Source organism: Eurytemora carolleeae, unplaced genomic scaffold (assembly GCF_000591075.1).
Source record: "Eurytemora carolleeae unplaced genomic scaffold, Eaff_2.0 scaffold1308, whole genome shotgun sequence".
Classification (NCBI taxonomy): Eukaryota; Metazoa; Arthropoda; class Copepoda; order Calanoida; family Temoridae; genus Eurytemora; species Eurytemora carolleeae.
Window position 1 is genome coordinate 66,616 of NW_019397198.1, and position 14,654 is coordinate 81,269.

General features: G+C 33.3%; 1 protein-coding gene across 2 annotated transcripts; it reads right to left on the reverse strand.

Annotated features, from left to right (window-relative positions):
* Positions 1–1,498: 1,498 nt before the first annotated feature.
* LOC111712676 (uncharacterized) lies at positions 1,499–14,111 on the reverse strand. Of its 2 annotated transcripts, XM_023487359.1 has the most exons (7): positions 13,762–14,111; positions 12,311–12,368; positions 5,376–5,470; positions 4,198–4,279; positions 3,016–3,049; positions 2,858–2,930; positions 1,499–2,120 (listed from the first exon to the last, which is right to left on the reverse strand). In XM_023487359.1, the coding sequence occupies exons 1-7, from the start codon at positions 13,818–13,820 to the stop codon at positions 2,063–2,065; spliced, it is 459 nt and encodes a 152-aa protein (XP_023343127.1). In that variant the 5' UTR covers positions 13,821–14,111; the 3' UTR covers positions 1,499–2,062. The 2 variants fall into 2 exon arrangements, with proteins under 2 accessions (XP_023343127.1, XP_023343126.1); XM_023487358.1 differs by lacking the exon at positions 2,858–2,930 and having other exon boundaries at positions 2,943–3,049.
* Between the last annotated feature and the right edge of the window lie 543 nt (positions 14,112–14,654).

A 14,654-nucleotide genomic window follows, 5' to 3' on the forward strand; every position in this document is an offset into this window, starting at 1 on the left:
TTAAAAGAAAAAGTCGCTGAAAAAGATTAAAACCAGTGCAAGTGGTTGAAAGCAAATACATTATTTCAAATCTTAAACCCAGCAGTATTTTTAAAAAAAACTTTGTTCCATTGATTTATAGGAAAAAGTTGTTGAAAATCTGAAACCCAGCGGTTAAAAACAAAAAACTATCTCAGCGGTTGAACTAATTAAAAAGTTTTAATAAGTGGATAAAAATGTAAACGAAAATAGTACAAATTTAGCGGTTGAACAAAGCTTAATTTTTAGAAAAAAGTAGCATTTCTTATTCTAGACTGCTATTCTAAACCGCTAAATCTTAATCGCTCATTCAACTGCTCCCGCTGAGATTTTGCTACAAAGTATATATCATTCCATTATTCTTTACGTTTAAAATTTTAATTTTACAGATTTATTTTCGTCTTAAAATTCTCCGTTTAATCAGGAAAGGTAAAACTTTTTTCATTAAAACTCAAGGAAACAATATTTTTATAGAATTTCAGATTTAAACTAATTCAATATTTCTCATTTTCTCGCTAAAGTAAAAGAATTTAGTTATTAAGTCTTTGATAAATTAAAAAAAGGAAAAAACTAAATGTTCTTCCAACAGAAAAGAAAGATAAGCTATACAGATATTCCTAGAATCATATCAGCGAAACATTTAATTCAATTGGATTTCGTCTTAAAAATTGATAACTACTTCTTTATTCCTATATTTATCCAAAATATCTTATCAACATCTAATACAACTTTTATTGTGTTGCCATAGTTAAATAAGTTACTAACTTTTATTTTTCGTTCAGAAACTTTTAATTCCATGAATTAAATAAAGGAAATTAAGCGTCAAAAGTTTTCTCGAAGTTTTATCTCATAGCACTCAAATCTTATCTTACATTATTCATTGTCAATTAGACACAGGGGGGATGATAGTTCTCTACCTGTGTGCTCAGTTAGCTGTACTTTACACTTACAACTGTTTACTAGTATTAATATACTCTAGGTTAGGCCAGATTCAACTTATAATGAAAAATATGCAGTACGCTATCGGGATGGTTTATGGCCTACAAAATTAGTAAAGGATTAGCGTACATCATCACTCTATACACTATAACCTCGTTGTTTAGACAGAAGGAGAAGATCAAATATATGTGAAATTATTGGTTTAAACTTGTGACCTCGTAGCTCCATTAATTTGGATTTTATGCTCAAGATGAGAAGAGGAAATTGATCTGGTTACGTATTAGAAATTCAGTGTCCGAATTTAATGAATTTAAGCCGAGTCTTAAATCAGCCAAAAACCTATTTCAATTGTGCGTTGGCTTAAATCTTGAAACAACGAATACGATTTTAAGTGGAATCAACCATATTTGAGCCGTGGCTTAAATTCAAGCTGCGGCTCCAATTCTTTAAATTCGGCCTCAGAACGTTTTTCAATGAAAGGATATATAATTAGGAACAAATAAGAATCCTATCTTTCGTGGAATTTACTTTAGTGTAAATGTTTATTAATTATTAAAAACAATTTATTAAAAATGCCATTTTAAGTACCATCTACTGTAGCTACGATCAAAACTAAGATAAAATACTAATACATTGTAAAACGAGTATTAGGCGTAAAAGTTAAAAAATGTTTTAGTAAAAAAAACCTGACATAATGTTAAATAATACGTATGGTGAAAAAAACTACGTGTATAAAAGGGACTGTAAGCGTAATCTTATGCGACCCCCAATCTAAAGATGCCAATGCCCTTAAAAGCTTAGCCTAATCAAGTATTTTGTTTCCTCTGTTTATTTTCATTTGCGGTTTCTCTGTGAAAGTGCACCATCGCATTTCTAGCTTATAAGAAGCAATGGAGAAACTCACAGAAATAATAATTAAATCAGAATCTTCCACATTTTTGATCTGCAGATTAAGGTTGCAAGGTTACCAGTAAACTGGGTATTGCAATCTTTGCATGGAGGGTCACGCTTACATATTCCATTAAACAACACTGAAATTAATTCTGAACATGAAAACTCAGTAATAAGTGAAGTTGAAACGAAAGATTTAAATATTCCGTTTGCATTACATCTCTAAAGCTCCAGGTGCAAGGGAAGAGGGGAGATCTTCAATAATATTTCTCCTAAAAACAACTTATATTATATACTAGCTTGGGAACCCACCGCTGCCCAGGTTATTCTAAAAGTTACTCCCGCCATTTACCCGCACTTGAACGATTTTACCGGAAACTTAATTTTCGCTGTTTAAGTCGACTTACTGAAATTAAAATCCCAAAACCAAGCTAAAAACATTCCTGTGGGTCTTTCGAGTTTCCAAATCAAAATTTGAGGCAAATCGGTCCTGGGATTCCCAAGTTATGATGGGAAAAACAGAGATTATAATTTCTTATAAATATAGATATCCAGATACAAAAAAAACAAAAAAAGTAAAATAACAATTATGAGACTTAGTCGAAAAAAGAAAAGGTGGAATAAATAAAAGAAATTTCTTTGAAGCCGGATATCAGAATATTGAAATCATACCAAAGGTAAAATTTGATTTCATTTTTTCTTCGTATATTCATCAACTGTAAAGTTTCACGTTTTTTTTTCCTGTTTTTGCTATATAGGGGATTTCTGAAAACAAAATTAAAATTGACAATCTTAAATTCCGTCCAGCCAGCCATTGGGTCATGTGAGAACATTTGGACATTTATTGGATTCTCACAAACAAACAAAAAAAAGCCAAATTTTATTTTCATGAAGGCCTTGGTTTAAAAATAGATTGATTCTTACCATACAGTGAACATATCCCTTAGCTGGGTAATGCTTTGCTCTAGTTTCTCAATAGTCATTCTACTCCCTCCACTTTGATTCTTACCTTACAGTGAACATATCCCTTAGCTGGGTAATGCTTTGCTCTAGTTTCTCAATAGTCATTCTACTCCCTCCACCTTGAGTCTTACCTTACAGTAAACATATCCCTTAGCTGGGTAATGCTTTGCTCTAGTTTCTCAATAGTCATTCTACTCCCTCCACCAGAACTCAACAGTTTAGTTAATTCAGTCACATCCTTCATAAAATATAGTTTCTATTATCTTCTATTTTCTTCTGTTTTCTAGAAACTTATAATTGATATTCCAAGACGCAGTATAAGATAAATAAACCAATGCATTTTTGTCAGAAATCCCGTTTTTAGTTAATTTTTTAGATTAAAAAGAACTGAGTTTTTGCCACAACCTCTGATTTTCTAATTCCTATATCTTAGCCACCAAATGGTGTAAACCTTTGAGTATCAAAGTCTGGACAAAGACTCAATTCCCTTTGAAAGAGAAAATGTTTAATCTTTTTAAAAACGTTGTGTATTAGAAACTGAACGTCCTAAACACAATAACCCCCGATGGGAACCCAGATTTTAACAAAATCATGATAGTCATCTTCAAGAAAAGTATAAAGCGGATCATTCTTGACTTTGGGACATCGTTGAGCGAAATTGTCATCAAATATTATACTTCTAAACATTTTTTTTTTGGATTTAAATAGATTAAAACTCTCAAAAGTATATAAGACGCGAATATCAAAGGATTTATATTCCTAGACCTTAGACATAGATATGAATATTTTTACAATTTTAATTCTAAATATTTCTTTCATTTGATAATTTCGTATTTCTCTTTTATCTTACTTAATCTTCCACTTGAATTTATTTTTCTTGTTTTAAATTATTATCAACATTTATTCAATTTACTAAAATCTTCTTTTCTTTTTAAAATATTGATCTTGAATATATACTTTTGATAGTTGGTTAAATTTGTAAATTTTATAACTTTTTAATTTTATTTTCTGGAAGTCGTCGAGAAACAAGGATTTTTAGAATTAAAACGTAAAAGATTACTCGAAATAAAAAAGTATCCAGAGCTAAAAACTTTAGAATTGGATACTCTTGATCCCGGTCGATTAATCTCAATATCCAATGTTGACATCTTAAATTTCCCATGCCGGCGTAATCCGATCTTTTTCTTTCGACCAATGAGAGTTCACTCGTTAAATAGCGCGCAAAATTTCAAATTTCGCGGCTTCTCTGATTGGTTGTTTTGGGTACTCCAAACGCAACATACAAACTTAAGATTTAATTAATCTTCCATGTTTCCAAAACAAAGTTTATGTAATTTAGGAATAAAAATATGCACTTTGATCCTAAAAAAAAACTTGTATCCTGACCTGATCCAGTTTATCCCAGCAGACGCAGAGCGTCTCAGCCTTCGCCTGCACATCTGCCAATTGCTGACGCACATTGTTGTACCTTAGAAAATATTAATTAATATTTGGACATTTTAAAAATCAAAATGTGTAATTATGTGTTCATATGAACACTGAAATTTAGACAACTCTAAAATTTAAAATCAAATTTTTAGACAGCCTCGACTTAAAAGCGTCGAAAAGCCTTGACCTTTAGTTCTAGCTTAATGTAAGAGGATTAATTGGCTTGAATCTGGCTTGAGAGCGTGTACATCTTGGTTTGTAGTGTGATGAAGTCACAAGAATTTCCCTAAGGGGTTGACCATTTTGTACCGTCCCGTCTTTATGTGTACTGTACAGTGTACAATGTACAGCTTGCTATAGCTCACCCCTCACTAACCAGAGTTAGAGGCATTCGGTTTCTTCAATTTGAAATCATGCTGGTGTTGGTTTATATTTTGACAATCTTTAAAGTTACGGATTTGTTTGTTAAATACTTTTTATTCAAAACATATATGCCNAACCCTTAACTTGAGTTAGATAATTTTCCCCTTTTTAATTGAGCCTCACTACCTCTTTATAGTAAAGTTGTTCAGTAAATCTATTGTGTTTAAGTCTATACGTATGTATTATTAGTTGTAAGAATCGTGAAACTAGAGGTATATATATCTTTGAAACCAGATACTTTGTGATTTATATTCTTATTCTTTTCCTTGCACTTATTTTTAAAATAAATAACGTAAAGGAAACTACTATATTAAATAAGGAGTAAGAGATTTGGATCAATCAACTCCTGAAATGCTCAGGTTTCAGCCTATACCCATCTAATTTATAATCAATCTGTCTCACGTAGCATCCAATATAATCTACCTGTCTCACGTAGCATCTATATAATCTACCTGTCTCATGCAGCATATAATATATCATCTACCTGTCTCATATACCATCTAATGTATTATCTTTCTGTGTCAGTAGCATCTAATATATAATCTACCTGTCAAATTTAGCATCTAATATATCATCTCTTTGTCACATGAAGAATTGGATTTATAATCTACCTCTCTAATGTGGCATCTAATTAAATCTAACACATCTATCCAATACATCATTTGATTAAAAAAATAACTGCCTAGCTAATCATTATCTAAGACCTAGTTTACCTGTCTAATGCAGCATCTAATCTATCCCCCTCTGATTCTGAATATTCAGCTTCTAGATCTGGAATTTGGAAACCTGCTATTTCAGTCTGCAGAGCCTAGAATGAAAGTAACATCATGAAATAAAGTAAATCAATCTATCAAACGGTTAAAAACGGTCAGTACTGCCTTTAAGCGTCTCCATAAGCCTAATTTAAAGTAAAGAAGGCCATTATCCAGAATAACAGATCATAGATTAGGAAGTATGCTGATTTTATCGCGATAAAACTTCGCCTTGCTGGTCACTTAAGTTTAGAACATGGTACATTCGATGGTTGAAAAAAATAGAGAAACAATTGAGAGAAACCATAAACGTTCATTCAGTCACCTCTTAAGTTTCATATACTCATTATGTTATGAAGTTAAAAAAAATTGTTGACTGATAACAAAATTTATACGAAAACAAGATAAAAGCTTCTTCGTAAAATATTTACAGCTTTTTAAAGGGGCTGTAAGCGTAATTTCAAGGAACTCTCCATGCAAAGATGACAATGCCCGATTTACAATTACCATTGAAATCATAATCTGATGAAAAATGTGGAAGATACCGTCGTTTTTTCTGACTTAAAAGTGTTTATTTCTCTGAGTTTCTCCAATGCTTAGGTAGACTTGATTGACTGTAAGTCGGTTGATAAATGGATAGGTAGACTTGATTGACTGTAAGTCGGTTGATAAATAGATAAGTAGACTTGATTGATTGTAAGTCGGTTGATAAATAGATAGGTAGACTTGATTGACTGTAAGTCGGTTGATAAATTATAGGTAGACTTGATTAACTGTAGTCAGTTAGGCTCCTCAACTCGGACACGGTAGTTGCAAGTAATCAGTAAATAGATGTATTTCAAACCTGCAATAGAATGCATGGTATAATAAAATTAAATGACAATGTTAAAAAATTAAATGACAGTGTTTTTCAAACGTTTTAAAACGTTTCACAGTTTCGATGAGGTATATCTTAATTGCGCCGATATCAACTGTGCTGTAAATACGTAACATGATTGCCTTAATCATGTGATATAGATAATGACGTAGGAAATGTAATTACCTCTGTTAACTTTTACTTGTAACATATAAACCTCAAATACACTAGTTGATATAGAAACTTTACTTTGATTACAGTGTAGACTAATTGTGTCCTCGTTAAAACATACGGGCTGAGATTGTACCTCGGCATTTGGTATAGATCGATTATAAGCTTGTTTGATAGCTAACTGTGCCCTGGTTGAAACATAGGGCTGAGATTATACCTCGGTATTTGGTATAGATCGATTAAGAGCTTGTTTGAAAGCTAACTGTGTCATCGTTGAAACATACGGGCTGATATCATATCTCAGGATTTGGTATAGATAGATTTTGAGCTTGTTTGATGGCTACGCTTTTGTCCCTGTGTGACATTAAGAACTCGCTAAATAGCTTGTTTGATAGCTGTGCTTGTGTTCCTGAGTGGCATTTAAAGCTCGATTAATAGCAAGTGACCGTACTGACACTGATAACTAACGAGATCACGCCCCGTGGTAGTGACATTATTACGGGATTATAGCCGTGTGTTGACATTAATAGTCAAGAGAATCTGAGTGGTACCTGGATAGATACATTTCGATAAATTGTTATGAAGTAGGCATTTACTACATTCATACTTAATTAGTCAAAGCTTTCAAGGGTACCGTGGCATGCGGGCATCCACATCTTTGCATGGATTTTTCAGTGCCAAAAAGTTAGCAAATCCTCTTGAACCCTGTGTTCTTGCAAATTACAAACTTTGGTTTTCTATAAAGGAAAAATGAAAGGGTGTATAGGCTGAAATCTTAGCATTTCAGGAGTTGATCAAGACCTATAAGAGTTCTATCTGATGTTCCTGTCTCGAGAAATTGATATAAAACCAAGTGAAAATTATAACAAAACTTATATATGTAAAATACCAAGAATTTAAGATTTAAACAGATCGTATATTCAACAAATACGTAACCAATCTGAAAACTACGATATCCTGGAAGAGCCTGAAAAACTCAGGTTTGCTCCTATTATTATTTGAATAAATAATTTTTCACTTTTCAAAGATATAATTAATACGTGTGTATTACGTGACCGGAACTCCCACCAATGGCAGTACAGTATCATTGTCACGTGTCTCCGCCTGTATATTATAATCTTAGAATCTTATACCAAATCTTACACATATAAGTTTTGGTATTATTTTGACACAGTTCTATATCAATTTCTCGAGACAGGAAAATCAGATATAACTCTGATAGGACTCTATCAACTCCTAAAATGCTCAGGTTTCAATTTTCCTTTACAGTCCCTTTAATAAGTTTAAATTTAAACGAATTCTCTTTAGATTACAGAAAGGCAGACCACAATTTGGAAATGACATGGCAAGTGGGTATTTTAAGATTATTGTTTTACTTTCTCTAAAACAAAATTCAAAAACCATATTACCGTTTTTTCCCTTTACAAAAATTGATCGACGACGACAATAACATCATGACATATTCGTACACTATATAATTTAAACCAATTTAGAGCTATTTCAGGATTGTTTAAGAAATACCATACATTTTATATGAGATACAGCCACTTCTGCAATCTAGGTTAGCTAATAGCTATATCTGAACTTTTGCGGAACTTTCCAATACAATTGTAAAATTCAAAACATGAACGCTGTACAGCTCAGAATATTATTATAAATTATTATAAAAAAGTGAAAGAAATTGAAAAACAAGATTTTAAAGGTAAAGAAAAAACACAACTTAAAATAATTAGATATATAAGAGAGATAATGATGATATTGAGAGAAGATACTGGGAAATTTGTTTATCAAAACTGTGAGATGATTGCCGCAAGGATTAGTGGAGGATTCAAGATTATGTTATTAATTATCCAGAATTACTGATTATAGATGAGGGAGTATGCCGAATTTATCGCGATAAAAATTCGCCTGGCTGGTCACTTCTGTTTAGCACATGGTACATTCGATGGTTGAGAAAAATAAAGAAACAATTGAAAGAAACCATAAACGTTTATTCAGTCACCTATTAAGTTTCAAATATGTTATGAAGTTGACTGATGCATAAAATTTATACGAAAACTAGATAAAAGCTTCGTAAATATTTACAGCTTTTTCAAGGGGCTGTAAGCGTAATTTCAAGTAACTCTACATGCAAAGATGACAAGTCACTTTCGCACAGAAACCGCAAATACAAAAAAACAGTTCAAAGGAACAAAAACATTGATACTAATTCATGTAGCAAATATCAGGTAACATAATATTTTGTAAACCTGCAGTACGTTTGGAAAACTATAGGAGTGCGGAGTCGGTTGATAAAAAGATAGGTAGACTTAATTGACTGTAAGTCTGTTGATACATGAATAGGTAGACTTGATTAATTGACTATAAGTCGTTTGATAAAAAGATAGGTAGACTTGATTGACTGTAAGTCCACTGTGATTTAACGGTCTTAACCTTTTAAGCAAAAATCTATGAGAATTTTGCCATTTACTTCTTTATTACCAAAGCTAACAACACGTGCTTTATAGTGCTAAAATGCACATGAAAAGGGCTACATAAAAGCATTGCTGAAAACTTTAGAATGGTGGATATCAAGATTAATGCTTAAACTCCTGGTTTTACTAAACCCAAGATTATTTTCAAACGCATTCAATATCCAAGAAAGAAGTTAAAAATTTAACCAATCAGCGTGTCATGTTAAGATGTACTCTTTAAGTTTTGAAAAACCGATTTTGATTTTTGGTGTTGATGGTGTCATATCAATTGAACTAAACATCGATTGAATGAACGTAAGTTTTGGATTAATATTTATTAAGACTAACGTTCGAAATTACAATGGTCCTGCAATATGGTTTTTAAATGATTTCATATTAACATGTTTAAATTTAGATTTGTTTAAATGCTATAAAAGCCCGCTTTTGAACGGCTGACTTCAATTCAATCGGATATTAGTCCAATCGATATAGCATTTTATCTGTAATTGTTATCAAACGTAATTTTTATACAGTAGAAATATCCAAAAAGAGGATTAAGAAGAAAATCAAAAGTGTGTACATTGGATAATCAGATTAAGCTCTTTAACTTTAACTTGTAACATATAAACCTGAAATACACTAGTTAAATTAGAAACTCCACTTTGATTACAGTGTAGAGTAATTGTGTCCTCGTTAAAACATACGACCTGAGATTGTACCTCAGCATTTGGTACAGATCAATTATGAGCTTGTTTGATAGCTAACTGTGTCCTAGTTGAAACATAGGGCTGAGATTGTACCTCAGGATTTAGTATAGATCGATTTTGAGCTTGTTTGATGGCTACGCTTGTGTCCCTGTGTGACATTAAGAACTTGCTAAATAGCTTGTTTGATAGCTGTGCTTGTGTCCCTGTGTGGAATTTAGAGCTCGATCAATTGCAAGTGACCGTACTGACACCAATAACTAACAATATCAAGCCCCGTGGTAGTGGCATTATAGTTCACGGGATCATAGCCGTGTGTTGACATTAATAGTCAAGAGAATCTGAGTGGTACCGGATAGATACATTTCGATATATTGTTATGGAGTAGGCATTTACTACATTCATACTTAATCAGTCAAAGCTTTCAAGGGTACCGTGGCATGCGGGCATCCACATCTTTGCATGGATTTTGCAGTGCCAAAAAGTTAGCAAATCCACTTGAACTCTGTGTACCTTGCAAATTACAAACTTTGGTTTTCTATAACGGGACTGTAAAGGAAAAATTAAAGAAGGTATATGCCGAAACCTGAGCATTTCAGGAGTTGATCAAGATCTGATGTTCCTGTATCGAGAAATTGATATAAAACTATGTCAAAAATATACCAAAACTTATATATGTAAAATTGGGTATAAAAATTTAAGATTTAAACAGATCGTATATTCAACAAATACGTAACCAATCTTAAAACGACGATATCCCGGAGGAGCCTGAAAACTCAGGTTTGCTCCTATTATTATTTGAATAAATAATTTTTCACTTTTAAAAGATATAACTAATACGTTTGTATCACGTGACCAGAACTCCCACTAATGGCAGTGCAGTATCATTGTCACGTGTCTCCGCCTGTATATTATAATCTTAGAATCAATTATACCAAATCTTACACATATAAGTTTTGGTATTATTTTGACACAGTTTTATATCAATTTCTCGAGACAGGAAAATCAGATATAACTCTGATAGGACTCTATCAACTCCTAAAATGCTCAGGTTTCAGCCTATACCCCCTTTCAATTTTCCTTTACAGTCCCTTTAATAAGTTTAAATTTAAACGAATTCTCTTTAGATATACAGAAAGGCAGACCACATTTTGGAAATGACATGGCAAGTGGGTATTTTAAGATTATTGTTTTACTTTCTCTAAAACAAAATTCAAAAACCATATTACCGTTTTTTCCCTTTACAAAAATTGATCGACGACGACAATAACATCATGACATATTCGTACACTATATAATTTAAACCAATTTAGAGCTATTTCAGGATTGTTTAAGAAATACCATACATTTTATATGAGATACAGCCACTTCTGCAATCTAGGTTAGCTAATAGCTATATCTGAACTTTTGCGGAACTTTCCAATACAATTGTAAAATTCAAAACATGAACGCTGTACAGCTCAGAATATTATTATAAATTATTATAAAAAAGTGAAAGAAATTGAAAAACAAGATTTTAAAGGTAAAGAAAAAACACAACTTAAAATAATTAGATATATAAGAGAGATAATGATGATATTGAGAGAAGATACTGGGAAATTTGTTTATCAAAACTGTGAGATGATTGCCGCAAGGATTAGTGGAGGATTCAAGATTATGTTATTCAACATGAAGAGTTTGGTGAAGGGTCTGTAAGCGAAATTTCAAGTAACCCTCCATGCAAAGGTGACAAAGCCCGATTCACAACGGTAGCCTTGAAACCTTAAAGGGAGTGTTCGCGAAAAACGAAAGGGGGTATAGGCTTACGACTTTTTTCCGCTAGGTGTCTCTGCCATGTGTAATCATTTAAAGCATCAAGAGCAGAGACATCTGGCGGCCAACTATTTCGGCGTTTTAAGTGCATTATATACAAAACGATTAAAAAATATTACAAAATATTAACTTTATACGAATGCGTCAAAAAATGGTTGTAATATCTGAATAATTTGTTTGAAATTAAATTGATTTTTTACGATCCCAGGCGTATATTGCAACTTTCGGAATTTGTATGGACGCTACGTTCTTCAGTATAAGTCTTTTTTAACAATTTTTATTAGCGCTTAAAAGCCACTATTTTTCGCCGTAATTAAGCCCGTACCCACTTCCTCCCTTTAATAATATCCAAAATGTGGAAGATAACGTAGTGTTTTTGTATATTTCTCTGAATTTATAAATTATTTTTTTAAGCAAGAAATGTACAACTTAAACTTCCACAGAGAAACTGCAAATGAAAATTAAAGAAACAAAAAAATTGATAATTATTTCATACTTGATCAGAATAAGCTTTAAAGGGTACTTTTGTAAATCGGACATTGCCATATTTGCATGGAGAGAAACATTACACTTACAGTCCCTTTAAATGATTAACTGGGGTTAATTACTAACTGCGTATAGTAGATGTTTGTCAACAGAGAAAAAGTATAGCAACATAATTTAGTTTAGTTTAGGGAAAATGTATTCATTTAAAGACAAGAAAGAAATTTGTAAAAAATAAAAAATGGGTTAATTGATTGATTGTGTCAACTGTTTTTGAAGTATTTAAAATCTAGGTATGAAAGCTTTCCAAAATAAACAATATGAACATCAAAATACATAAAACTGTGGTGATAACGAAAAACAGGAGGAGGGGGGGGGGGGGGAGCAATGTAATAAAGTTATGATTTATCATTTTACCTTTGCATTCGCCAGAAGCTGACAAGCTTGAACTCTAGTTGACGGTTTCTCAACAAATCTATAAAATAAAATGTGTATTTTCACAGAGGGGTAACCTCCCAAATGTGCAATTTCCCTGCTTGTAACTTCCCCATTCTGATCTAGCCACAGGCTCGGCCCCCTAGCCCATCCTAGCCGCAGCGCTCGGTCCCCATTGCAGCCTGCCTTTGGGAAGTTGCACAAATGAAAAGTTGCCACTTGGGAAGTTGTCCTAGGGAAAAGACCTTTGATAAAAATACCGATCACCATTTTATTAAAATATTATCACAAGGTATTCATGAAGTCAGGGCAGTAGCGACATTATATCATCTGTTTTAATTCTGGCATAAACGAGAGAGATTGAAGTTTGCAGCAGCATATCGGGTCTTCCCTGCGCGAGAGCGGGCGACCGAGGAGAAAATGTAATATCACCCCTACTAGAGAGTTTTTTTTCTGCTTTCATGCACTCTTTGCACTTACTTTCTGAAAGAAGCTAATTTTCTATTTATTTTAACAAAGTTAAAAAGTTAACAAACCTAACTTTGCGAAGAGCTGCAACTTCAGGTTTTTATTAAACCCAAGGTTTCTAACCGAGACCGAATGAAAAACATAACTAAATGTGTGTGCAATATCAATGTAGGACTCAAGTGCATTTAAAAAACAATTTAGTACAGTTTCTCTTTTTATTAAGAACTGTCTTTCTCCAGGTAAAAAGTTTTTGACCATAATCCTTATTTATATTAATATTTAAGGAAGATTATTTGAAAACCCTAATCCACTAAATTTTCCTTCGAATGTCCTAATTCATTTGACGTACCGTACCGTTTTGTCATGCATAGTCTGTAGATGTACTGTACAACTTGCCCTGCTAACTTAACAGTCGGTCCGGCACTAATGAACCGGACTTTACCGTGAATCCGCTGCAACTTGCAAACATGTATTTAACTAGTATCCTATTTTATCCCCAACGGGGCTACACCTACAGATGTACTTATTAACCCCTTTTATCGGATTAAGTGCATTCATTAAAAAAAATCAGAAAAACTGTTTGTATTTTGTATACATCGGTGATAGGTACTTTCCTAAAGGCATTTTCTTAAGGGCGACTTCCCAAGTGACACTTTCCCAAATAGCAACTTTCCAAATATGCAATTTCCCAAGCGGCAACTTCCCAAAGGTTAGTTTAGACCTACTGAGACGCTGCAGGCTGCAATGGGGCCGAGCATTGCGTCTAGGAAGTGCTAAGGGGCCGAGCGCTGCGGCTATAACAGGCTAGATGGGCCAAGCACTGCATAAGGACAGACTTGGGGAAGTTGCCACTTGCGAAAATACCCTTGGGAAGTTGCCGCTTTGGAAAAGGCCTGTGGGAAAGTGACTTACATAGTTTTCAATGGAATATGTATAATTTTACATTGTAATGGGTATGAACTAACCTTGAAATTCTATGCTCTGCATTTTCCAGCATATTCTCCATCTCTCTGATTTGTTCCATCCTGTATATCTGGGGTAGGATCCGGAATATAGGCTCTAGCAGGAGGGTAGGAATCTTGACCTCTAGTCTCCTCTACGTAGTTTAAACCTTAACTCTATAAAGGTGTTAAGAGTACAGGGGTTGGGAGAGGAATAGGAGCTGAACCAAACTTTCTATATCCCTCTTTCCACCCTCTTCATAGGTTCCACCCTAAGAGTGGGGAATTCCTTCACATATTCCCCATAGGCAGAATTTTCTAATCTTTATAAATATATATATATATCTAAACATTTGAAGTTGTAATCTCTGTTTGTATGTCTGTCATGTTTGTTCGTTTTTCCGATCATAACTCAGGAACCCCTTGACAGACTTACTTCAAATTTTTATTGGGGAACTTGGGAGAACCAAGGCAATGTTCTTAGTCTGGTTTTGAGTTTCTAAAATGAGGGGGTTAACTTTTATAGCGAAAATTTAGTTTCCTGGTAAAATCGACAAAGAGCAGGTAAACGGCTGGAGTAACTAAGAGTACCCTGGGCAACGCTAGGTTCACAAGCTAGTATAAATATGTAGCAAATGCCTAATTCCAGTAAGCTCTCTTAATATGTATCGTACAGATACAACTTGTTCTGACTCTCAGCTATAATACTCAGTCTGTATCAATCCAGACATGACGCTCTTATATTCCTCAATAAGTATCGTACAGATACAACTCAATCTTGAACTCAAGGTTCCTCAATAATATTTCGTCGCTTTAAGTATTCCTCAATATGTATCGTACAGATACAACTCAATCTCGAACTCAAAGTATCTTTATTCTGTATCTATCTTTCAAGATAGAACTCAATCTCGAACTCA